The 26,280-nt window shown below is 39.6% G+C and overlaps 1 protein-coding gene across 1 annotated transcript in view; it reads left to right on the top strand.

Moving 5' to 3' along the window:
• lrrc75a (leucine rich repeat containing 75A) overlaps positions 1-26,280 on the top strand; it is a 47,397-nt gene that overhangs the window by 15,995 nt on the left and 5,122 nt on the right. The window contains exon 3 of the mRNA XM_061045982.1: positions 10,419-10,531. Within this exon, the coding sequence (XP_060901965.1) occupies positions 10,419-10,531 (113 nt within the window). The remainder of the gene's footprint in view (positions 1-10,418; positions 10,532-26,280) is intronic.

The raw sequence follows: 26,280 nt of genomic DNA, 5'->3' as shown, positions 1-26,280 counted from the left end.
AACCCTAAGCTAATGTGGAAGTGCAAAATCCTGCAGTTTGTCGAGGGTCCGCTTGAGGCTGGCTCCAGGAACACCGGAAATCACAAACACATGACAGGCAAAAAAAGCTGTTTTTACACCATAAATAAACATGTTTACATCCTGGTACAAACACCAAACATGTCCGATACGTGTTATTCATAGAAAGGCCCAGCTGACATGATTGACAGGTGGGCGTGATGTAACGGTTCGTCAAGAGGCTTAAAACCCGCCTCAGCTCCAGCTCTCAGCCTGTCGTTAGGTTGACTGTAAGTTAGACTGAGACAGCATTTCCAACATGGCGGCTGCTGCTGATGAGCCTCCGGAGCCCCCTGCAGGAACAGATGGCTGACATCACTCAGGCTTCATATATTAATATTTACAGTCTGTGGTTAAGGGCAGGGTCTTCTGTCTTAAATGATGACTATAATGTCCCTCACACATATGATAAATAAACAGCAAGGCCACAGCCTTTTATCTCCTCTCATATGCAGTGGGTCTTGAACTAATGATACAAATCAAATAAATAAACACAAACTCATACAACAGTCTCACTTCACATCATTTGCTGTCTCTGTTAGCGCGCATAGTTGGGATGATACCAGAGCGGGGAAGATTACCCTGCTAATAATGAAAATGGGGAGCAGAGATATCCTCTCATTCAGTTTGTGGAAGGATAAGGCTTCAGCAAGTTGACACGATCAGAAGTGTCTGTTACTACAGTCTCATGGACAGCTCTCAGCACAGAGTCAAACGTTACCATCACCGTCATTTCTCTCAGAACGACCGCTGTCCCACACACACACACACACATTATGATGAGTGGCACACCAGCAGAGAACATAAATTTACAAATTATCCCTGCACTCATGTTCACTTCATTTGTCTGTCTACTCGCCATTATATTGAATAGTTTCTGCTGATAACATGTCAACACTCATGCACTTTAACTTAAGTATCACTGACTGCACATCTCCCTATGTCAATTCTGTCCATTTACAACTCTGTTTTTGCACATTTACATTTAATCTCTCATATTTAAGACTAGTAATGCTAAATTAAATCCTGGTTGTATATATTCACATTCTTAGTTTTGATATTTTTAGTGCTTATTTACTTTGTATTTAATATTATATTGTGTTTAAATTTGCTAACATTGTGTTTTTTACTCATATTGTGTTTTGATAACCTGCTGCTGTAACGCCACAATTTCCCAGTTTGGGATCAATAAAGATTCTATTCTATAACGGACCACCTAAAAGAATCTGCCGAGCAGTGAGTACAGGATGTCCATGTCAGACGTATTTTTCTTTATGTTTAAAAAAATATAACTTGAGAGTAATCGAGTACTCGTTTAAAGGTCCTGAATATTGAAATGACAGAAAATGACCATCCCTAGTGTTAACTGAAAATAATCTTCCAGATCTGAAAACTGGCTTTCATCCGGCTTAAATGATGCAAACCCATTTCTGAGATAATCAGCGTATCGTTCTGATATGTTAATTTGATTGACGTGCGTCCATTACACTTTTCCTCTGAACTCACCAAGACCTCATGAAACACCATTTACTCCTAATTGATGCATTTCCTCTGAAAACAGGATGCTAAAGTACATTAGTGCAGGGGTTCTCAATTTTTTTTTTCTGCCCTGGAGAAGGAAGATATTTAGAATATTCCTGTAAATAAACAAAGGGGAACACTGTACAATGAAATGAAAATATAAATATGTTTTCTACATCTCTTATTGCACCTGAGGTTATTGCACACATATTTTTCACATTATATAATGACACTGTTTTTTGTTTTTCAGGTTAATATTGCACACTTGTATTGCAAGTACACCAATAGTGAAGTCGCTTTATTTCCCATTTATTATAGAAGTCTCTAACCTGTAACACTTCCTGCAGACTGAAACAGCTCACAGCAGGTTGAAGCTTTTCTATCGTTGCAAACACATTGCGGTGTTGCAAAGAGGTTGTTTTTTTTTCACAGTGAAAGAAAATCTAAAACGTGTGATCATCCTGTCAGACCGAGCAGCATAACCAGATGTTTCTCTAGAATTTGGAGTTTTACAAAATATTTCTTTGAGTATGTTTTGAACAGGTTCTGACGATGCAGACTTGTGTTGAGGTCACGCTGTCAACTGTTGATTAATATTCAAAACTTGTTTTTTTTTTTTTCCCAATGTTACTAAAAGCAAAGACAAACATGATATAACCTTTATCTCAATGAAAGTAATGCTGTCTTATGGATATAAAATAGTCAATAGATGAATCAATAATCAAATAAACTGTTGGCTTTACTGTTCATGCGGACTGAAACTGAAAAATAGATCTGATTATTCTTGTGAGGTCCCGGGATAGATGCTAGCTCAGAATGCATTGTGGGAGCTGAAATAGACGTGTTATTGATGCCACATTCTGTGAGATTGTCTTCACACCTGCTGCAGAGGAAATGCAAGAGAAAAGGTTTTGTGTTCAGTTCAAGAAAGGTGAGCAGAGTGAGGCTGAAAGAAGCACCAGAGGGGGTGTTGTTGTGTGAAGCAGAAAGACACGGACAGAGACACAGAGAGGTGTTATTTTTCTCCTTCTGCTCCCTCCTCCCTCCGTCCTGTCTGACAAGTTTGATCGCTGTTCCTTTTTTTAAATACTTTCCTGAACTTGCTGTCGGGGATATTTCAGGCTCCACTGCTTCTCTTTTGACAACGTTTCACTAAATGTTAGCGCAGTTTCTTAAAAAGTCAGCCCTCAAAATCATCTTTATAAACTTCTCTGCAGACAATTTATCACAGGTCAGTATATTCTAGTGTTTGTCACAATGCTAGATTTTTAACCTTACATATGATTCTAGGAAAAATCAAACCATATTAATATCTGTTTTGATACCACGGCAGCAACAAATTGGATAATGTCATTTCGGCTCGCTGCAGCTTTTGGCAAAATATGTGTGAAGATCTGAAGTTTTAAAGCTTTTACTTTTTGATACTATCGGTCATTAAAATAACAGAAGTATTATTGTATTAAAACACGGGGTAGCAAAAAATATCAAAGAATGACGTTTTTGAAAACTAGAGATTGTTCCTTTATCGTTATCTATTTTTGTCATTTTAATATCTGCTGTAGCTCTTATAGATACACTTAGCTGTGATTATATATGGTTAATTATACAGTATATACTTCATTGATCCCGAGACTCTGCAGTGAGGGAAAGGCAGACACTTGTCATTGTATTTTCTCACTGCTCATACTCCAGGTTGTTTAACTGGGATTTGATCCAAACAGTTTGTATCAATAAATCCTCCCAGATTTTACTCAACTGTTTATGTGCATTGTTCACTTTATAGTGAAATACTATCCCGCTCCGCCCTGAAGCGGTCAATCGGACACTACAGTGCACTCTAGTAGTCTGCAGGGAACCATTTCACACAGCCCAGATGACCTGAAAATTGTTCATTTCCTGTAGCTGCTTTACAACAAACCTCCCTGTGGTTCAGAAATGATGTGAAGCAGCAGCAGCAGAGTAGTCATATTACCAAAACAGCTCCAATAAAGCTGTGGGAGAGTAATGAGGGAAGTCTGAGGCTTTGATCTGTGAGAATAAAACGCCTACATTACCCAGAATACCTTTTACTGACTTTCTTCCTTTCTTTGACATCAGACACCAGTGCTCAGTTTGGGATGGAGAACACAGTATGGAGAAATAATGTGTGCAAAACTGTTGGTACAGAAAATGAAGAGACGTGTATCAGGTGTAGTTGACGACTTTGAGAGTTGAAGGTCCGATGTATGAGGGACAAAAAATGACTAAAGTATAAATAAATAAATGTTGGGAGAAATGCATATAATAATGTATAAATAAATAAATAATTAAATAAATGCATCGATAAATATATAAATGCTGAAAACAATACATCAATGAATAAATAATAAATACACTTTGTTAATGAAAAAGGCTATTTATATATTTTTACATGTATTTATTCATTTATTAGCGTATTTCTAAAGTTATATATGTATCAATGCATACATTTCCACATTAATTGAGTTATTCATTTATTTCTGTATTTTTACATTTACACATCTATTTATTTCTGTGTCCAGGTCGTAAGAGGAAAAGTATATATGTAAATTTGCTTCTGTCTGTTTTTCAAAATTGACCAATCCTACTTCAGTAATGTTAGGACGGCCCACTTAATTTACATATTTACTTTTCCTTGAACAACATGGACACAGAAATACATAAATAAATATATGAATATATTTATTGATGCATTTATTTAATTATTTATTTATTTATACATTATTGTATGCATTTCTCCCAACATTTATTTATTTATTCATTTATTTATTTATACTTTAGTCATTTTTTGTCCCTCATACTGATGTGGTCACGTCAAAAAGTCATTGAAAGTGATCTTTTACAAAGTTTAAGAAAAAACATCATGGGCTGTTTGTAATAATTTTAAGACAATATGTATTTCTCTCTCAGATCACGCCCACTTCAACATACTTTCCTGTTTCCTGTGTTACACATAAGGAACGTGTGCCTCTAACAAGTCTCTGCCCACTCGTCCATATGTCCTCCAACAACAGACAGAGATACCCAAGCTGTTCACATAGAAAGAACTATATCTCCATCTTATTATTCAACATTATCAACCGTCGCTCCCTTTTGAACAATTACATTTTTATTTTGTTATAAAATAAACATGAAGTGAATATTTAATGGGAATTTAGCACATGTTTAACATAGATTAAGTGAATAATTGAAACCTAAATAAGACAGAGATATTCCAGACACAATGATGTAATAAAATATATTAAAACGTTCATGCAGTCATGCGACAAATACCTCTGAGTGTAAAGGAAAAAGGCAGTCACACATGGCCGTATCACCACCCCAATCAAATAAAACTCATGAAGAAGAAGAAGAAGAAGAAGAAGAAGAAGAAGAAGAGTAATACGACCCAGTAGAGCTAGAAGGCCTGTCTGCTTGTGTGGGGAAACTCCTGTTTCACAGGATGTCATTGGAAACACATCAAGCATGTTAATGAATATAAGGCGGCTTCATCCAGAGGAGCCAATCACCAGAGCTAGGCTGAACAAAACCCAACAGGTGTCTAACAACCTATCCCCTGCTGTTTTCAAAAAGCCTCTGGATGTGAAAGCAGAGAGGGACGAAAACATTACTGAAGCTAACACATTTTTAAAGCTATGAGCGCACATGCAGCAGTAGAGGATTCAAGTGTGTATTAAAAGTTCTCAAACCTCATTACAATGTCCCTCTCCGTGTTCACATAAACCAGTCTGTGGTCCTTTAGTGACGTACACGAGCGGTGATTGAGCATGAGTAACCGCTGCTCCCGACGTTCACCTCCTGTGACACTTAAAGCTTCTTACAGCTTCTTCTTCTTCTTGACCGCACATTTCATCAACTCACTGTGACCGTTATGAACCTTGAACTGTGAATAATTACCTCCCAGGCTCTCAAGTTCATAAAAAATATGTATTATTTATATACAAAGGAACATATTTTACATAGCATGTTATACTTTCAAATCAGGAGATGTTATTTATTTCTGTTTTGGTTTTTATTTTTGCATCATTTTGTTGAGTTTTCCTCTTTTTTTGTGTCATGGTAAATACACTACGGGATGTACAAACGCTCTCAGGTATTTCTAATTAACACATGATGGAACAAAGTGTAACTGTTACAACAGTCAGTTATTTATGAATCAGAGAAACTTAGAAATATGGATTGTGTGGCACAGTGGTTAGTGCGCGCGCCCCATGTATGGAGGCTGTGGTCCTCCAAGCGGGTGGCCCAGGTTCGATTCCGACCTGTTGCTCCTTTCCCACATGTCATTACCTACTCTCTCTCTCTCCCTGATTTCCAGCTCAATCCACTGTCCTATCGCTCCATTAAAGGCACAAAAAATATATATAAAATATATATATATATATATATATATATATATATATATATATATATATATATATATATGGATTGTTGCTTCTTTCCTATTGTATCGAACTCATACTGAACCATGACTCCAAAACCGAAGTAAAACTTAACTGTGACTTCGGTATATTCCCGCACATTCCTAATATTGTGCATATCTGCCAAAGTACAAAAGCTTAATGTTCTTCTTTGATATCTAGAGTAAAATCAGTGATTATTTCCTGAGACACAAGATCCAGACATGATTTAGCCGCCTACTAATTCTTCTTCTGCACCTCTTTGACGCTGAAATGAGAGAAACAAGATAAAACAGGAACAGTTTAGAAGTCATATTTCAGAGCGTGCACCGTACACAGGGAGAAATAGGACTCAAGTAATGGCTCAATTCGGGCTGTGCAAACTCACTTTATCACTCGGCTGGCCGGAGGGGAAGGAATAGAGATGAAGCAGACTGATAAAAAAAAATAGGAATACGAGAGAAAGATGGAGACAGAAGCAGAGGTCATCAGTCCTCTGGAGATCCGTAGATGTGCTCTGTATCAATAATGTAAGGGGAGAGAGATGAGCGGAGCAAGGACAACAGAGACCGAAGAAGGAAAAGGACGAGCTGGAAGCAGACAGAGCGATTGGAAAAGAGAAGAAAAGAAAAGAGGGAGGGATGGAGAGAGAGACGGAGTAAAAGGCCACACTGAAGCCACAAAGCTCCAGCTTCTAATCGACCCAACATTCCTCCTCCACTTCAGCACAATTCAATTCATGCAGCTTTACTGACACAAAGAAGCTTCTCTTAGTGTTCATTAAGAGGAGTGAACTTGCAAAACACAACATCAATACGTCCCTTCCAACACCTCACAAATAAACAAGAATAGGTTGAAGGTCACTTTCTAATAAGGTATTGATCCTTCAAATGTGTCTGCTGCAAACTACACATTTCAATTGATGAGCATAAACTTAGAAACATATAAATATCTGTCTGATGAAAACCCTGCAAAACATTTCTACTTCTTGGGGCGATTCATTTGTCCTGTTCACTTTTTAAGGGCACATAGGCATGAGTTTAACCAACAATATTCTCTATAAAAAAACGATCTAATGATGCAGAATTTGCTGCCAGTGACAAGATTTTTTTGTTTAGAAGCAGTGTGGTTTCCATTTGTAGCTGGAGTAAAATTGTCATCTAGCTGCAAAACGGTCCGTCAGCGAAAAAGGCAGAATGCAATCCTGCATCTCACCAGCTATTATCTGAGACAACTTAACCTTTAATTTCCCAGACCATACTGTTGGGTGGTTTGTAAACTACCTTACTGGTAAACCCCAGACTGTTCAGTAATGGGGGTACCTCAAGGTTCAGTTCTGGGGCCACTTTAATTTACTATCTATATTGATTGCCTCAGACAAAATAATCCAAATTCTTCTTTTCATTTACTGCTGTGCACCTAGGTCTTCAAAAGCTTTCTCAAATGTTCTTCATGCTTTTGACTTTATACAAGATCAGCTCTGTAATATGCCACTCTAAGTAAATGCAGGCACAACTAAACTTATGTTCTTTACATCCTCAAGAACAGCAAAAAGAGCACAGTCTAAAGCGGCAAAACTTAGTTACCCTGAATGTGAAGTGGTCTTGAATCCAAACTTTCTGTATGCCACTGTTTGAGCTGACAATCCGTTCATTATTTGTCTCATTATGTAATATCTACTGTATTAGTGTTTGTTGTTGAAACTCTGAGTTGCTGCTATTCTTGGCCAGGTCTTCCTTGAAGAAGAGATATAAAAAGCTGGCAGTCTCTCAACCTTCTGTCCCATTAAAAAAACTACTAGTTTTTAATGTATCACCAAATAGTCTGATATTTAACTGAGCAGTGGGAGTGCTGCTGTGAGTCTGTGTGTCTAACAGCAGAGCGGGAGTGTGTTGTGAAGTCACATCTTATAACCTATCAGGAACATATGTGCCATACACTTCAGACTCTCATTATGTAATGTGTGCTGTATGAGTTTGAGTGTTTCTGTTGTTGCTGCAATCCTTGGCCAAGTCTACCTTAAAAAAGTGATCTCTGATCTCTTTGGGACTTACCTGGCTAAATGTTCAGTAAGCATAAAAATAAACCAACATCTGAATATGAGTGCAGCTAACAGTCCTATTGTAGACATTATTTAAACAATCTAAAAATGTTATTAAAGCAGGGCACTAAGAGGTAGGATCAAGTCTCTGGAATATAGGTGTGCTTTGGGAGAAACATAAATCAAACCAATCACAGTGTCGGCTCTCTTTCCCTTCAAGAATCAGCCATGCCCGGGGGCCGGTGCGTAGCTATTTGCTCAGTGTGTTTCAGTCTTTGTTCAAAGATAAACAGAGCTCTGGCTGGCTCGTGTAACTTCTGTCCTTCTCTCGTGCCCCTGAACACACAGAAAACAAACAAAGCACTAAATGAAATATATTGCTCACAGATCAGACATAGTCCATGAAAAATACCCACAACATCAGCAACTATCAGTACCTTTCCAAATTATGAGATGCTGTCTGTATGCAAGAGGCAAAAAATGTGTGACTACATTTATAATTAAAATCATCAGACATGCCGACAGGTTTACTAGCGTTTTGTTTGCTTACCACCAGTAAAGGTAGGCTAAAATTCATTTTTTGTAATTTTTTGCTAAAGTTATCCTTGGTTAAATCTGTGCTGCTTGCCTTATAGACACTGAACAGCCTCTATTAATATCTGTGGACTTGATTGTCATTGGCAGTGTACTCTTTTTCCCCATGGCTGAGTCCTTTTTTTTGTTTATTATAGAGGGTGCTCATTAAAGTGAGCACACCTGATGGTGAACTTGGTGATGGTCTCGGCTGCTGTTTGTGGGAATTGAGCAGGAATCTCCTCATGGTGACGCAGGTGTTAAAGAGGAAGCAGTAAGCATCTCCTCGTCTTCTGAAACCTCCAGATTGTCCTCATTGCAAAAAGACAAATAAAGTTGCCAATCAACACACACCATGATGCGTTCAATTCCCCCTCCTCACTATATGTGTGTGTGTGTGTGTGTGTGTGTGTGTGTGTGTGTGTGTGTGTGTGTGTGTGTGTGTGTGTGTGTGTGTGTGTGTGTGTGTGTGTGTCAGGGACTTGACGTTGACAGAAGGTGTGTTTGTTAATTCTTCGCTCCATTGGTCCTCAAATGCTTTAATAACCTCCTCGTGTCTCTCTCCTGTCTCTAACACTTCACTGCTCCGTCATTTTCTGGGATGATGTCGTGTCCAACATGACATTTTACCTTCCTCTCAAACTCCCGTGTGTACATCTCAGTTCACTGTGCAGCCGCTGACTGACAGCGCAGAATACCATTTGCCGGTAATATTTATACACCTGTCGAATTCTTTTCTCAAAGTCTTTCTGCTGAACAAAATACAGGTGGCAAAAAAAATGGAGGTTCATTTAAGAATCTTGTGTTACAACCATCAACAAATTCTGTCTATACTGTAGCTGTGTCTCAGGTCTCTTAAATGATGTCTCCTCGCTCCTCGGTTGAACCGGACGTAGTCTCTACATCTTAACAATGTTTCCTCAGCCCTTAAAGCTGCTCAGAGGAGAGAGAATAGAGGAGAGAGGAGGGATAGTGATAAAAGAGGATGCACAAGAGCAGACTTCACAGAAGTCTTTTTATAGACAGACACGCCCCCTTATTGGATATCGCTCACTGATTGGACGCTGCAGCCGATAGTACTTAAAGGCTTTATATGCGATTTTGTGATCCAGCAGATGTCACCCTTGAGCACCAGCATGAAGCCAAGTGTTAGCATGCTAATGCTAGCGATTATGCTCGTATCTTCACACTGCATGTAAATTTACCTGAAATGAGCGTGATCTAGAAACACAGTTAAGCAGTGAGTACAGTATGTTATTCTTCTTTTCTCTAGTCCCTCAATTAAACAACTTTTATACACGAGGGGAGGAGTCAGCCGGCCGTCCGGGCGATGTAAACAAAGTGAAGATAGGACTCTGAAAACTCTGAAAACATCACAGACAGTGGGACTCGGGTGTTACACCCATTGTAGACAGTCATGACTCACAGAGTTATTTTCAGAGGATATACTTGATTTATATTATATTTAAGTGTGAAAAATCACATATAAAGACTTTAATGAAACACCAGAGTTAAATAACAGATAACAGATGGACCTTGAAACAGACATTAAACATTAAAATATGTATATATATATATATATATATATATATATATATATATATATATATATATATATATATATATATATAATATGTGCACATTTAAGTTTGCTCAACAACTGTTTTAGTATCCATCAACCAGGTGTTAAAGTTTACATTTACAAACTTGCTGTTCCCCACTCAGACTCCAATAACCCTTTCCTCACCACCTGATAGCCTTCTACAGCTGAGATGACCGTTTGTGTGTGTGTCTGTGTCTGTAAACAGGAGGGGGACTCTCTCGGGGCGATGGAGAAGGTTTGTCGTCAGCTGACTTATCATCTGAGCCCTCACTCTCGGTGGAGGAGGCAGGGCCTGCTCAAGAGGAAACCCCAGGCTTGGTGAGTAACTCTGTGTGTGTGTTTTTGCGTTTGTGTGTGTGTGATAATCGTGCAGTATATGTGCCTCTCTTTTTGTTGACATCTCAGTGTGTCAGCAATGTGTCATCATCTGCTGCCCCCTTTGGATGCCTTAAAAAAATCCATCGTAGTCTCTCTCTTTAATTTCCTCATGTGTTCACAAAACACCTTCAGTGTCTTCTCTTTTTTACTCCCTATCTTTTTTTTTGTCTGGATTACAGTAGCTTTGAATCAATCAGCTAAGGTTGGAGCATTTCAAGTATTATCTCTGAGCCGTGGCTATTATGTCGTTTCACTTTGCATCACAACAGTTGGCTTTCTCTCCCCTCGTCCTCTTTGCACTGCATTATGTAGAAACCCTTTGCAACCAAGAGATTTGCATGAATTTGATATGAACACACAGCGAGCGTTACACAACATGCAAATCAGTCCTGAAGAGCACCTCTGACAATCTGATCCATACATGTTTCCTGCTCTGGAAAGTCAACCCAGTAAAGAATTATCTTCAGGTCTTCTGAAAGATGCTTTTAAAAAAAACCAACATATTTAATGTTTACAAAGCAATGCATTCAACATGCTGTCTTTGCAGAGCGTCTGCAGACAGCATACAAGAATTAAATATAAGACATTTCAGGAAGTGAAGCCTAACAAACATAGATCATCCTTGAGTGTAAGCAGCCAGAGAACCACAAAGGGAACATGAAAAATGTTATTCTTATTTATTTTCTCTGGCACGCAGCACTTTCAGGTCTTGTTTGGTTTTATTTATAAATGTTATACATGAAGCAGCACAGTTGGACAATAGGTCGTACTGGATTACAAGTTACATTTTGGAAATATTGTATTTATCAGGGGCTTCCCCTTGCTTTCGCACGAAGAAGTAAAGCACAAGCGGTTGACTAAATTGTCCTTCAGCTCAAGCTGCAATTGCCTCTGGGCTGAATTATTGTGTTGTTGTTTGCACTCTGAATTAATAGTCTTCAAATGAAAGAGAATTTATTGTTGCATTAATTCAAATCCCATTAAGTTTATTGCTGTATTAGACTGTTTCAGTGAAATATGGACGCACGCAGAATAAAGAGTGCAGAGAATCAATCAAACTGGAACAATACAGACTCAATAAAATACATTTCTATATCCCATCCCCGTGCATGTTATTCTCTTGCTTGGCTTGTGAACCTGATCCCTGTGTGTGATGCTCCACAACACAGTTAAACTCCAGTGCTGAGATGTGATGCATCCTGTTGGGAGCAGATGGCAGAAAAACGACGCTGTAGCAGGAGTCCCACTGCTGTGGTGAATGGAGGAGCAGTGGGAAATAAAAAATCTCTTTTTCTCCTCGGCTGTTGGTGTGAATTTCAGGTGTCACCTCCTTCAAGAAACAGTTCGCAGACACAGAGGGAAAGAGGTGGAAAAAAAAAAAGTAGAGTCTGTTTGGGTGTTGGTCACAGGCAACAAGGTGTTTCTGTTCAAGCAGCGACTTGTCTTCAGTGGAATTAAATGAAGGCTGGAGATGAAAATGAAATGAGTTTAGTAATAATCTTAAGTCATTCTGGAGTGGTGGACGCGATTTAATCAACTCTGCGTGTTGGAGTCAGCACTTCAGGCTGTCATGAACTCCAGTCGGAGTGATTAGAGACTAGAGGGGGAAAGGAATGAGTCACCCTTTTTTACACAGTGGACACACAAAAGCACTCACAGTAACACACACATCTTCATGCGCATTAAATCAGCCCTTCATTGAGTCAACAGAAGGGCTGAAAATGTTTCCTGTACAGATGTAAAGTCCCTTCAGTCGTTGGTATTTGCTGTGAAATCCTCACTCACTGCTTAGAAGCAGTTTTCTTTTTGGGTTTTTTAAATTTCATCCAAAGTGAACTACCTGTATTTTATAGGGCATCTTTGACTTTTTTTTTCTGAGTGAGAAGCTACCCGTCCTTTTACTTTTTTTCACAGTTAGGTTTGAAGCGAAGAGACTTCCATCAGGATGGAGCATTGACAATTATGGCTAAAGTTTCCTTTGAAAACTCCTACAGACACTGGGGTGCTGGTGGCGCAGTGGTTTGAGCACGTGCCCCATGTATGGAGGCTGCAGTCCTCCAGGCAGGCAGCCCGGGTTCAAATCTGACCTGTGGCTCCCCTCCCGCATGTCATTCCCCACTCTCTTTCTCCCTGATTTCCGACTCTATCCACTGTCCTATCTCTCATATAAAGGCAAAAATGCCCAAAAATAAATCTAAAAGAAAAAAAAAATCAACATTGGAAGTGCTCTCTTTCTCTCACACACACAGCATCAAACACCAGCTAACTAGCAGATTAATCATATTGTAAATAATCCCTGTCAGCTGGAGGTCTGCAGATATTTCCTGCACACATTTATCTCGTTCTTATCTTTGGTGATAGGAGGAGAAGACTCATCAAACTGGAAGGCCTGCTGTTGCCATGGTTGATTTCAGACGTTTGTAAAGTAGCAATCAGGGAAAAGCCCTGAAGTTGGGGAATCGTGCTTTCACTGTGTGAGTGTGTGCAGTCGTACAACCAAAATCACAAATCAGAATTTAATTGGAGCAGAAGATCGGGCCATGATCAGCCTTATGTCCGCTGTACAGTGCAAAGCAAAGGACACACGATGAAGCTGAGTTCAGCCTGACTTCATAATCAGCTGTGTGATTTACGCCCAGTGTATGGCCCAGTGCAGCTCGAGTTGCCTGCATCGACTAGCTCTCAGGCGTTGCTCCTTTTCAGTTTGATTTGTCTCTCTTAGATGAAGACATTCTGTCTGAGATCAGTGACAGTGAGAGGCTGGTCAGCGATGGAACTGTGATCATACCCAGCTGAACTCTTGTGATGAAAACATGAAAAAGTTTGCTGAAAAAAGAGCCACTGTTAACTGTGAAAGAAGGAGCGGACTGTGTGTAAAATGTAAATCAACTGGCCAGAAGTTTGTTATTGTCCATTCAACAAGGGCAGCTGTGGTTGTGAATCATGAGCATGATTTAAGAGGCTTACTGTTGCTCGTCTTTGCTGCTTAACAACGACTCCTTTCAGCATTCTCCAAGTCCAGTCAGAGGTTTGAAATGTGGCGTCTGAACGTGCAGACCTGCTCTCATCTCTACTTTACCGCCGAGCTCTGAAACCCCCACGGAGGTAAACAACAAGTCAGCAGATGTACGGACATGACATTTACACTAAAACAGGAATTATCTTTGTCGGTTGTGTTTCCTTCAATTGTATATTAGGTTTAGAGGAGTCTTCCCAGAGGCAGGAGCAGAAGGAGACAACAAAATAAATATCATCAATATTATCAGATCTTTTTCCCAAGAAAAACACAGTTAGGTAGTCAGAACTTAGCAGGACTTGTGTAAATCAGTGTACTTCTTGTGATGAAAGATACAGAAACAGAAAACTCAAAGTACTTGGTCTTTTTCGATTCTCTGATTTTTTTTAAATTTTCAAAATCCAAAACAAAAACCGCCAACCAGAATTTACATTTTTAGACACTTCAAATCCATTATTACCCCTTTACCTTTTCTGAAGATTATTTCCTTTTTAATATAGATGGAAATCACAGCAGATACTGTATCACCAATACAGACATCCAGATTCATTAGATCTACTTTGAGTCATTTGATTTTTACATCAAATAACATGTTTTAAGCAATTCAGTTATCTCGCTGCTAAAGTTTTCTCCACATCTGAGTTAACAATCAAACGTCATGGCGCTGTTGGCCTGGTGGTTGGGGCGCGCACCCAATGTACAGAGGCTTTTAGCCCTCAAATGCGGGCGGCCTGGGTTCGAATCCGGCCTGTGGCTCCCTTCCCACAACTCTCTCTGCCGGTTTCTGACTCTTTCTCTCTTTTTCTGAGTCTAGAGTAAAGGCATAGAAAGCCGAATAGGCAAAACACAACAAAAGGTAACTGTTTCCGGTTAAGTTGAACAGAGCCTTCAATAAATTAAACATCATTAAATTAAACAGGGCCTTCATTAAATTAAATAGGGCCTTGAGGATCGAGTCGGGTGCAGTTTGTCAATAATGCAAAGTGAAGTGAAAACGCTTCAGAGAACCAATCTTGTGGACTAAAATTTGGCCCTTCAATAGAATAATTACTCGCCCTCCAGTTCAGACTGTTTGAAGTTAATAAAGTGTCTGGAGAGGTTCCAGTATGGCATCGACTGACTTTTATTGGAGCGGCAAGCCTAAAAGCCTCAGCAGGAAAAGATGCTGACTGACAACAGCCGAGTAAACAACTGCCTGTCTGTCCACCATCTGGCCCTGGACCTGAATCAGTCTGCCTGTCTGCCTCCTCTGGGGCGTCTAACAAATGGCTCACTTTATTTTTTCATACTGTTGGAAGAGAAATAAAAAGGTGCTGAGGTTTTTCTAAACATAAGATAATTTATTGCCTGAAGCAGACACAAAATATGATCAACTTAAATGAGAAGAAATCACCTCCTCCTGCTTTCTGCGATCGTCTGGTTCTGTCTTCCTGCCTCTCTGTCGGTGTGTCTGCTGCCTGCTGACCGGCCGGCTGTGTCCACGGCATCGACAGATTTATTGGCTTCCTCCCCACCTGAGCTCTGACAGCCTGCAGAGAGAGAAGTCGGGTGTTGACTGAGGATGTCTGAGCCGCTCCGCTTCATCCCACCAGCAGGCAGAACCAGACGGGGACAAAATCAGCCTTGAAATGTATATTTACATTATTATTTTGTCTGTGTAGGAGTGAAGGATTAAGTGTTCAGTTAAGTTAAATAAAGCCGATGTTTAGTCTCAAGCAGAAGATATTTAAGATATTGATAACCTGATTGTATTTCACAGGACAGAGAAGCAGGCAAAAAGCAATTATTGGAAATGTTGTGTTGCTGGTTTTTAATCTATATTTATTTATTTAACCTATGTCTGAGTGAGCTTTGAGCATCAGGGTATCATCAGTAGAAATCAGAAATGTATTCATTTGTTTTTTTTTTCTTAATTTCTGGTTTGGAAAATCATTTTTAATACTCTATTTCAAAGCAGTTGTGAATATATGCATCTCCTGTACCAGGAATCTTCTTTTCTCCATCGTTTTTTGTTTGTGCTCAATTTCTAACTTTTTCAAATCTGCACACTGCACTACTTAGTCTCAGTCTCGGAGCATTCTGGTCTCAGGAAGGTCTTGGTCTCGGTTAGTGTGGTCTTGGCTACAACACTGCCTATTTGTTTAGTTGAAGAAAAAAATCATTTTTAAAACAATTAAATATTTTGTTTCAAATGATTGATTTCCAAAGTAAGTAGTCGTGTGATGAGCAGGATGATGTATAGTGAGCAGGTTGTTATGGTGGAGGAACCCCTTCAGGGTGAGCAGAACCCCTCCTCCTCACATCAGGGTCCTGCTCGTCCTGTCAGGGTTCTATTCAGATATAACTACCCGCTAACCGTTATTTAAAAATCCCATTTTAGTCTCTCTCAGTGAAATCATCATTCACAGACTGATGAGGGACCATGAAACGCTGTGATGTACATCTCTGTGACGTGTCAGCTGTCAGTGGGATTTATCTGCAGATGCTGATGCAGCTTGCTGATGTCCCCCGGCTCTTTGGTGCCAGCTTCCATCATCTTTAAAATGGTTTCACTTTAGTTTCAAGCTTTTGTGACAGAATGCAGACCATCCATCAGTGCTGTCATAAAATCAGGACTCGGGTCACAGAAAGCAAAGCAATATGGTTTGGTTGTAGCTGTGGCATGAAAAACATATCTCCAAATAAAAAAAAGTCACCAGGTACTGAAGACAAAAAGACACATTACATTATTCATCATGTTTTCTAAGCTTTTTCTATTTCCGTTCTCTTGCTATGTTTACATAACTGTCACATTTGTAAAATCAAACTCAAAAATCTAGATGTCATGTCAGATTTATTTCTCACATATCTGGCTTAAAAAAGAAAACAAAAGGTCTAGTGCGTGCAAATCCAAACAAATTGCATACAGGTGCAGGACAAAAAAAGTATAAAATGAAGAAAAAACAGAAAAGTGCAAACACTGTTCAGCTCCCAGAAAGCAACTTTATTGAGGGCAACATTTTGATCCAAAAGATCTTCTTCAGGCAAATGTTTCAGGAGACGAGCAGTCCAAAAGACTGCCACATTTTTTTGATGAACATCGTTGCTGATTGGGAGCGTGTGCAGACCTTTTTCTTTGTTTATACTTTATCATCGCTTTTTTCTACCTCTTCTTATTTTTGTTCGCTCTGTGCTCTTGTGTAAATCCTTCCTTATGTCAAAAATGTTCTGCGAGTAGACCTGTTTTTATCATGCATAAAGGAGACAGCTTATCCATTTTCTAATAAGGACTTTCCGCTTTGTCTTAAAACTGTTTCCAATCCCTGGAATACTGGATGACTCTTCAAAGACATGTCAGTTTGGAATATGAACTTTCTATTTTCTCATATTCATGCAGGCTGTAACTTACAATGGTGAGATAATGACGTGTTAAAATGAATCCGAGCCCAATCCAAAGAACTTGGATTCATTTCCTTTCTTTAATCACATTCATTGTTCTCTTCACCACGACTTGTCCTCTGAATCATCCCTCTCTGCCCTCCATTCATCCCAGGGCCAGAATTTGTACCCTCACTGCAGCGGAGTCACTGCCACACTGTCACCAGCTTTGCAATAAGTCTGAGCACACAGAAGAACAGGGAAAACAATGAAGCACCCATTTCTAAAAATACATGAGATTGTGACAGGAGCATAGGAGATTGCAATGCCAGCGGGAGACAATGAACGATTCCAGAGAAAGCATGATTCCAATTTGTTTAGCCTCTGATGACTCTTCAGGCTGTGCTCTGGCAGGACTCTGAAGAAAAAACTGTGATTGTTTTTTTTATATTTGTGAGTCCAAATGGTGAACTAGAGCATATATGATCAATCCCACAATTTCTTCACTTCCTGTAAAAAACACAAAATTTTCACAATACTGTGAAAAAAGAATCGTCATGGAAACATTTACAGGAGCATGTTTAGGGTCAGTCACAAGTCCCCTTCAGTTTCTGTTTTCATGTCACTTTTAATGTGTTTCAAAAAATCATTTATGGTCCAGATTCTTTGGCATCAATTTAAAGGGGACCATTCATTTTTCAATAATAACAATAATCTTATTTAGGTGCATTTTATCAGTCTGTTTCGAGGTACCCCTCATGGGTATGTTAAAGGAAGAATGCACAATGTTTTGATCCAGTAGAGGTCGCCCTTGAGCACCAGCATGAAACCAAAACAAACTGCTGTTTGGCGACAGCTTTTATACTTAAAGGGAGGAGCCGGTCGGCCGTCCCGTCCATGTAAACAGGATGTAAATACGACTCCGACAACATCACAGACAGCGGGACTCACACTTCACACTCATTGAAGACAGACGTGACTCAGAGAGATATTTACAGAGGACAAACTGGCATATTCTGCCTTCAAGGTTCATATAAGTTTTTGTTTTTATTTGTCTTTTAATGCATATGTAGAAGGTTGCATCTGATTCAAGGTACGCCATGGAGTCAGTTGAAAGGTGTTTTAAGGCACCTTAAGACTCTTTTCAGGAGGGAGCTGTAGCATATTTTCCAACTACCCCTGATCTTTATTACAGATGCAGGAGGTTGCATCTGTTGCAAGCTACGACTTTAGGTAGCTTGCAACAGATGCAACAAAGGTTCTTTTGTGTAAGGATTTCAAGGTACCCTTTGGCATAATATAAATATGGACGCCCTCAGAAGACCTCCAAAGGGAGGCGACCAGGAGGCATTGTAATCAGAAGCCCGATCAGACTAGCATGTTTAAATGATTTTATGAGTCCAGTTATAGTCACTAATCGACTTCTTCTAATTACATTAGACAGTATGTTTGGTTTGGTTTAAGCAACATTATTTTTCGTCCCATATGTAACGCCAACATATGGTTGTTGTTTGACATATTTAGCTCATCCAACATCCTGGACTACATCTTCCTTTCTTTTACATCTCTTCACTTGACCACATGACTTGAGCTGGGGCAGCTGAGGTTCTGATATTTCATTGCACATGTCCAAATTGGCTCACAGTTGTGGGTATGTATGAATCTAATAAATTACTTTTTGTCCGTGGGAGAACAACAGTGAATGAGAACATTGTAAAACATAACACATAATTGTCTATAGATTAAATAATTCTACTCGCAGCATGTTTATGGAGTCATTGTTGTGAACATTTTCAAATTCAAATGTGACTTTTCATGTGCCATGACGTAAAGCTCTACTTTGCATCATCTACTTTGAATTCAATTGCATGGTTTAATGTGAATACTAAAGAGCAGTACAATTGAATAAATAAGACTAATGGTTTTGCATTTCCATCTCCATCCTCCTCCACAAAACAACCCCGTCATTTGTTTCTGCCTCTATGACTCATGTCTATTCCCAGTGGACTAGTGACCTCTTGTAACTGTGTGAATAATGGTATTACCCACTGAGCTCCACTGCTGCCCGACACAGAGACAGGCACTTTGTACAGAGTTGCTCTTCAGTGTATTGCAGATGGAGAAGTGAAAAGAAGCCAGCTTCTTCTGTCACAGTTTGGTTTCCTCTTCACGCTGTTCGTCTGAAAGTTTGTGGTCATGTCGAGAGTTCTTTTCTTGGAAACAGCAGGTTGTTTTTAGATCATTTCTTAATGGATTTTATGTTCCTGCAAAACACAAAGTTGCTCAGTTTCAGTCTGCGGGGCAAAAGTAGTCTGAGGAAAGCTTATAATATATTTATATACAATACTTTAGAAGATTATAGATGCACTCACTGTAGATCGCAACACTGTGAAGCAATTCAGGAACAAATGAATAGACGTGTGTGTTTTTATGACGGTCCGAAGCTGTTAAACAGAAATCTAAATTTAGACTCACTGATTGTTTTAAAGGAAAACAGTCAAAATTGAGCAAAATGTATTTCAATTTCTCTGCGGGTAAATATTGTGATTTGGTTTGCTGAGTATCGTAAGCAGTGCTAGCACCAACTGCCTTTAGTCCTCCCTGCAGGTTAACGTACACATACTGTATCTGTGCTAAATGTTCTTACACATTGCTCAGATTGATTTGCCAGTTTAACCTGACGCAGCCAAAACAATTTTATCTCCATTTTGTAGGTCAAAATACTGACAAACCTAGCAGCTCCAATGAGATGCTATCTGTCCACTGCGCTTGTTTACATCCAGGCAGTAAAGCGGGGAGGGGAAGCTGTGGCTCAGTTGGTAGAGACTGTCGTTCCTCTGAACCCCGGGTTGGGGGTTTGATCCCCGGCTCCTGCAGCAACATGTCCAATGTGTCCTTGGGCAAGACACTTAACCCTCAAGTTGCTTCTGCTGCTTCGTCAGTGGGTATGAATGTGTATGAATGTGAATATTTACTTCTGGTGGTCACTTTACTTTACATAGTAACCTTCATCAGAGTGTGAATGTGTGTGATCTGTGGTGTAAAAAAAACTGATTTGAGTATTAAGCACTATACAAGCTCAAGTCCATTTATCATTTCCCATAGTCTTACTACTGATAAGGAATCACAGATATTTAAAAATGGATTAAAAATGTGAGTCTGTGTTTGCCATCTTGAAATACATTTTATATTGACATATATAGCTCAATATTTACTTTTTTTGGTTATTGCTCACTTGACTGCTTTTTCTAACAACTTTTAGATTTTTTTAAAATTATGTTTTACATGAATGACATGACCTGAACATGCAAAAGTGATGCCAGAGGATCACAAGGTTGTCTCATTTTAAAATGAAGGCCCTAACTAACAGCTGTATTTCCCTGTTTAAAACTGTAATTATCTGTCCGTCTGCAACTCTCACTTATAATTAGTTTAAGTCATTCCTCAGCAAAAGTATTTAACAAGTTTGGGTTGTGACTCCTGTCATATGTCAAAGGATTGGGAAAAGAAGCTTAAATCATTCAGATGACCTTATGAGTTTCATGAATTTCTGTACGCTCTGTAGTTCAGCCGCTTGGAAAAGAACACCAAAAGATGCTCATTCAGGTCACCTGGATGAACATGAACCAGAAACCTGAGGCTTCTTCATCAGGAGACAGAGTAGCAGCTGGATGAGAGAGTCCACTGATGTGTTTTGTGTGATTTTCTTCCACATGATTGCTCGAGCAGCTGATTTCCAAAAAGCTCCTCCTCTCTGGTTGAGGTCAGCCTCATCAGTGTAATCAGATGCTGCTGTAGTGATTGCATGCACAATGACCCCTGATGGCACAAGATTAGATAAACTTACTGAGCAGAATGATGCAGTCGAGACAGAGATGCCTCCTGAAACAGATCAGAACTGTTCAACTAGACAAAAGAGATTCAGTGTCCAACATATGCCATATACCTGCTCAGAGGTAATGTACTCACTGATAATGGACAGATACCTACATAAGAGCAGCTAATAAGCTTTATTAGACCAGTGGTACTCACCTGGTCTAGCCCCAGGAGGCAGCTGAATAATATCCAGAAGCCTCTGTGTAACTTATTATTTACAGTTAAACTGAGACTCACAAGAAACAGATGAATGGGCGCTCCTTCTGGGGATGTAATGAACCAAGACATGAAAGTGTTTACTTTGCAGAACAGAAGGGCGAATTCCCTTCAATTTTTATCTGAAAACACGGTCGCTTGTCAAGTTGCTAACTGGAGTGTAAACAATGCAGCTCACAGAAAAGAAAGTCAGATTCTGTTGGATGTTTAATGAGAATCACAACTTTCATGCCAAATATGAGTTTTTACCGTTTCAAAAGCTTTAACATCAGAGATAAACAGCAAGTCAGGCAGACGCAAAACCATCCATTCACACCTTCTATACCTGTAAACCTTGTTGCAGTTGAGGAGAGGGAGGAGGAGGAGGAGGTGGTGTTTTCTCACCTTCTCTGTCACATGAGAGCAGAGGAAAGAGGAGACCTGCGCATATACCTGCTGACTGTGTGAGAAATGATCTCTGGTGGAGACAGAAACACGTCGCAGACAGAAAGGCAGGCAGGCAGGCAGAGGGAGAAATAAAGACAGAAATTGAAGCCACAATTAATGCACAGTATTCTAAGATGGTGTTGAATTCATGTCATATATCTGAAGAGGATGCTGTTAACCTGGATTTACCCTGTGACTCTCTTTCAGGAAACAAGTTGTCTTGAGGGGAAGAGATCAGGCAGAGAGGAGCAGACACAGAGAGGATGATGAGGATGGAGGTGAAGCACAGTTAAGCCTTGTGGTGTATACCAGCTGAGATAAGTGTTGCTTTCAGAGATGTGATATGGAGTCCAGGCTGTGACGAGGAAGTCCCTGTATTCCTTTACAGACAGCATTCATTAGCAGGAATCAGTGGAGGAGCTTATGACTCACACAGTAGTATTTCAATAATGTGATATGAAAGGTCATTCAGCATGGGAACCTGAATGATCCCTTTTGCTTAATGAATATAGCCTATCACAGTACATTTACATCCCTTTGAAAAAGGGGATGTGTATTGCCAGTCTGACTTAAACTGGACTTTTAAAAATACATGAAAACATTTTAGTCTGATGTATACACTTCTGCTATACACCTCAATCGGGCCCATGCTGGTGCATGCATTCTGAGCATGCTCCACAGTTCCTGTGCGTTGGAAGCACAATATCTTTCATATAAAAGTCAAACTGAAGCACAAAGTGATTGTTGGACTCTCTCCCTTCTCTCCTCCCTCGATTAGCTCACAGACCTCTGTGATCAATTCAATTCAATTCAAAAAAAATTATTTGTCCCCGGTGGGCAATTCAAAGGCACACAGAGCAGTAAATTAACAACAGTGCAAGTAGACGAAACATTTTAAACCTAAAATATAAAGTGTCAATTGAAATACAACTTAAAGCTTAAACTTAACTTAAAATACAAAATATAAAAAGAGTAGATATAAGTGGACAGTGATCGTACTAACAGATGTAAACAGAACTATGTGCAGTAAACGAGAAATAAATATATATATATATATACAGAGCTATGTGCAAGTAGGCAAATACTAAATAAGGTGCATGGTGAATAATGGAACAACAGAACTAATATATACAATATAACTGTAAAGGTAAAAATGAGATAAATAAAGTGACCGTAGTGCAAAGATGGATAAGAAACAACAGGAATAAAGTAACCAGAACTGTATGAATACTGATATAAAAAGGATAGAATAAAGTGATGTACTGCAGAGGCTGTTAAGGTGCATGGCAAATAGAAAAGAGATCTGATTGGTCGGTATATATGCAGAGATTCTCACAAGTAACGTGCACCAGAGCAGGTCAGGTCTTCAGCATAAGTTGCCATGGTGATCTGCCCCAGTAACAGTCTAACCGCCTCAGTTAAGGAGTTAACCCTGAAGTTAACCCTGAAGTTACCTTGCTAACTGTGAATCCTGTTTTGTAGAATAGGCTTCTGGACTGGCAGAAATCTAGTTACCATATGAGCTGCTGGTCGTGGTCCAGAATGGAGTAGATGACCTCTCTTTGCAGCGTGGGATTCTGGTCCGAAGCCAAACACATCATGAGCTCTCTCAGCGTCTCATGTCCTTTTATTTACCCCGCACTCATCTGTTTTGTTTGTTGCTTTAAAATGTGCAGGGCGGAGACTTGTTGGAGGTAGTGGTGGATTCAAAGGGGGAGGGGGGATGAAGCATGGGAAAGAAGTCCAGTTAAACATTTTTTCCACCACGCTTATGACTCACCAGAAGAAGCAGAGAAGACGGTGTGCAGGTTGAGCTGTGTGACCGTGTGATGTAACCCCGACGTAGCAGTGCTAAGAGAAGGAGGAGCAGCCGAGTGCGGGAGGAGAAGATTAGATCAGCGGTCTCATGGAGAGTGTAATGGAGAGACGAGGGCAGAGCCGCAGCAGCTGCGTTAACCAATTAGCACAATTTCACTCACAAATGATGAAATGGGCTTCTGGTTTCACAAAAACCTCCAGGGTCTCTGAAGGGAAGTGGTTTTTAAATGCTTACCCAGACAGTGACAGGCAGCCTAATCAGCTCCAAGGTGGTTTTTTTCTGCTTCTCTCTTTCAAGGAGCAACTTGTTGTGAAGTTTTATATGACAAAAAAAAAATCATGGAAATGGGAAACTGGTAAAAAAAAAACATTGTTTCTCAACCATCCATCCATTAAAGCAACGATAGGGATTCGGTTGGTGCACTTTGGCACACACCAGAGGTCTCCAAATGAAACAGCACTGTCATTAAACACCCCTGTGCATTTGTTGACAAACAGAGGGTGGGGAATTTGCTAAAGGCATTGTAAGAAGCCAAAGAACCATGTTGACTGACAAAGTACAGAAATGTTCCCGGATTTTGAGCAAATCTGTCTCTACTAGCGTCTACAGCCCGTTGTTTGCAAACTGTTTGCATGTGGAGGATGTGTATTCTACTGTTACATTTCTTGTCCCAATATTCCTTTTAAAAACCTTTTAACGTGGTGTTTGGGAGGTGGTATATGACTCACTTTCCTTTTATTTTCACTCCATCTTTACAAGATTATTTTACCATTATTACACAGCCATGTTAAATACTTGATTCTGATTGGCCGTTGACTTATAGCAACAGTGAGCTATCTCTGGATCGATCACTGTTGTCAAGAAGAACGCACCGTTGCTATGAAAAGCAGACAGTATCTAGGGATGAAGTTTTCAACTGATGTAAGTACATTGACAGCATGTTGTGTCCCCAAAATGTAAGTCAGTAACCGACCCCCGATTTTGAACCCTTTGGGAATGTGACTAAAACATTTATAGAGGGCTAAATTTGACCAACGCTTTGCTTTGCTTTGGGCTGCTGCGGCCTACATTCCTGTGAAGTCTCTCTGGTATGTGAAAGAGATGAATATATTCAGCTGTTTACTGAGGATAAGAGTTGAATCCTGCAGTCTGACACGTTCTTTTAGTGATCCTCTTTGTACTGTTAGGTCTCTGGTCTGGTCTGTGGGTGTATAGCCGCTTGGGGAGTAGCTAGATTTGCTGCGAGTGAACTAATCCTGAATCAAGTCCTCCTCTTCGTCTGTCTCTAAACATTGTTGGTGTGTTATTTGGCAGTTATTATCTTTGTTATGAGATGGGGAAATTCAACTTCTGATCTCAGTTTTTCTTTATTTAAGGACCAGACCTCAGATCAGCCCTTTGTGCTCAGCTCACTTAATTCTCCGTTAAATCCAGGCGCCCCGCTGGGTTTATTTTTAGCTCGGACCATTTTGTTTGGGAGCATAGCTTGAAGTATTTTGCCTCCTGTCAGCCATTTCTCATTCCCCGAACTACACTTTCTTAATCCCTTTGGTGCCTGTCTTTGTCTGTGTGTCCCCAGAGCTCTCCAGCTGCTGTTTATGGCTCTCTCTCTCTGCGTTGATGTAGTTTCCATTAGCTGCCATGGTACAGTGCTTTCTGTGCAAAGTGTCACATGCTTCAGACTGTCACTGATATGGCTGAAGTTTCCACCTAATAGGATAGAAGTACAATTTTGGGAACAATCTTTTTCAGTTTCCTGCAGAGTAACCATAAAATCTGGTGTATAAGAAACTTGTAATACCTTTTTTCAGGGCTGTGTCCTATAGACCAGACAGTATACCAGTATAAAATGTTGAGACATGAGCCATCTAGGCTGACCAGATGCCAACATGTGGGACAAAGAGTATGTTTGGACATGATAATGTGGGACATGTTACCACAATGCCAAGAGGTGGTTTAGATATCAATATAATGTCCAAATAAACTATTAGCTTATAAATATCTACAATGCTTTTCCACAGGTTGATTTGGTTGCATACACTATGCATGTTGTGCATATCTCAACAGAGGCAAACACATCTTTAACCCTCCTTTAGTCCTAGTGCATTTTTGATGTTTAAAGACAGTTTCTTGTGGATCATTTTGGCTGTGTTGATGCATATTACATAAATTTCGCCACAGTTGTGTATTTTGGGGTGAACTTTAAAATTTCATGAAAATGTATTTCTCAACTCTTTAATACATTACGTTAAAAAAAATAATCACACCTTTAGTCCTTCGTAATTTTTTTGTGTCATTGACTCCCATTGAAACGACATTTTTTGAATACACTGCCATTGTGGTATGAATTTATGTTTTTATTAATTTTTTCATGGATCCATGATAGTGTGGGACTGGAATTTTAGTTTTTACTGTTTTACCGACATAGTATCCAAAACAAAAGCCTGCTAGTATGTCTTTGTTTCCACAGGTGATATTGCAGGGAAACAGGGCCAAAGGTGTTTATTATAAACATTACACAAAATGTAAGGAAATTTGTGTTTGGTAGATTATTTATTTGTTGTGACAATGCTTCTTGGCAATCAATCTCATACCATTGGAAAGCCTGTTTATTTCCCTTTTAAATGGTGACACATTTGTAAGGAATATGCATTTGAGGGATGAGCAGCAGAGCTGAGTATGTGGGATGTGGCCATGAAAAACGTGCCAAATCTTCTCTGCCAATGCCAAAAAGCGTATTCTGCTGTTGACTCTTGTTTGGTGTCTTTTAGTGGATTAGATGATTGAAACACAATGAATATTTGCTATGAATGGTGAGGACTGAAGTTAATAATAGTAACCATTAAAAAAAATTGGAATTATATATTAATAGATCATTTTTCTATGGCAGTCTATATTGGAGCATTGTTTTGCTTCATAGGGCGAAAGATGTAACACAAATCGTAGGGTTGTAGGAGGGTTAACTAAGGTCTGTACAAA

Source organism: Labrus mixtus, chromosome 9, assembly GCF_963584025.1.
Source record: "Labrus mixtus chromosome 9, fLabMix1.1, whole genome shotgun sequence".
In the NCBI taxonomy this organism is placed as follows: Eukaryota; Metazoa; Chordata; class Actinopteri; order Labriformes; family Labridae; genus Labrus; species Labrus mixtus.
This window is presented reverse-complemented; position numbering and strand designations above follow the sequence as displayed.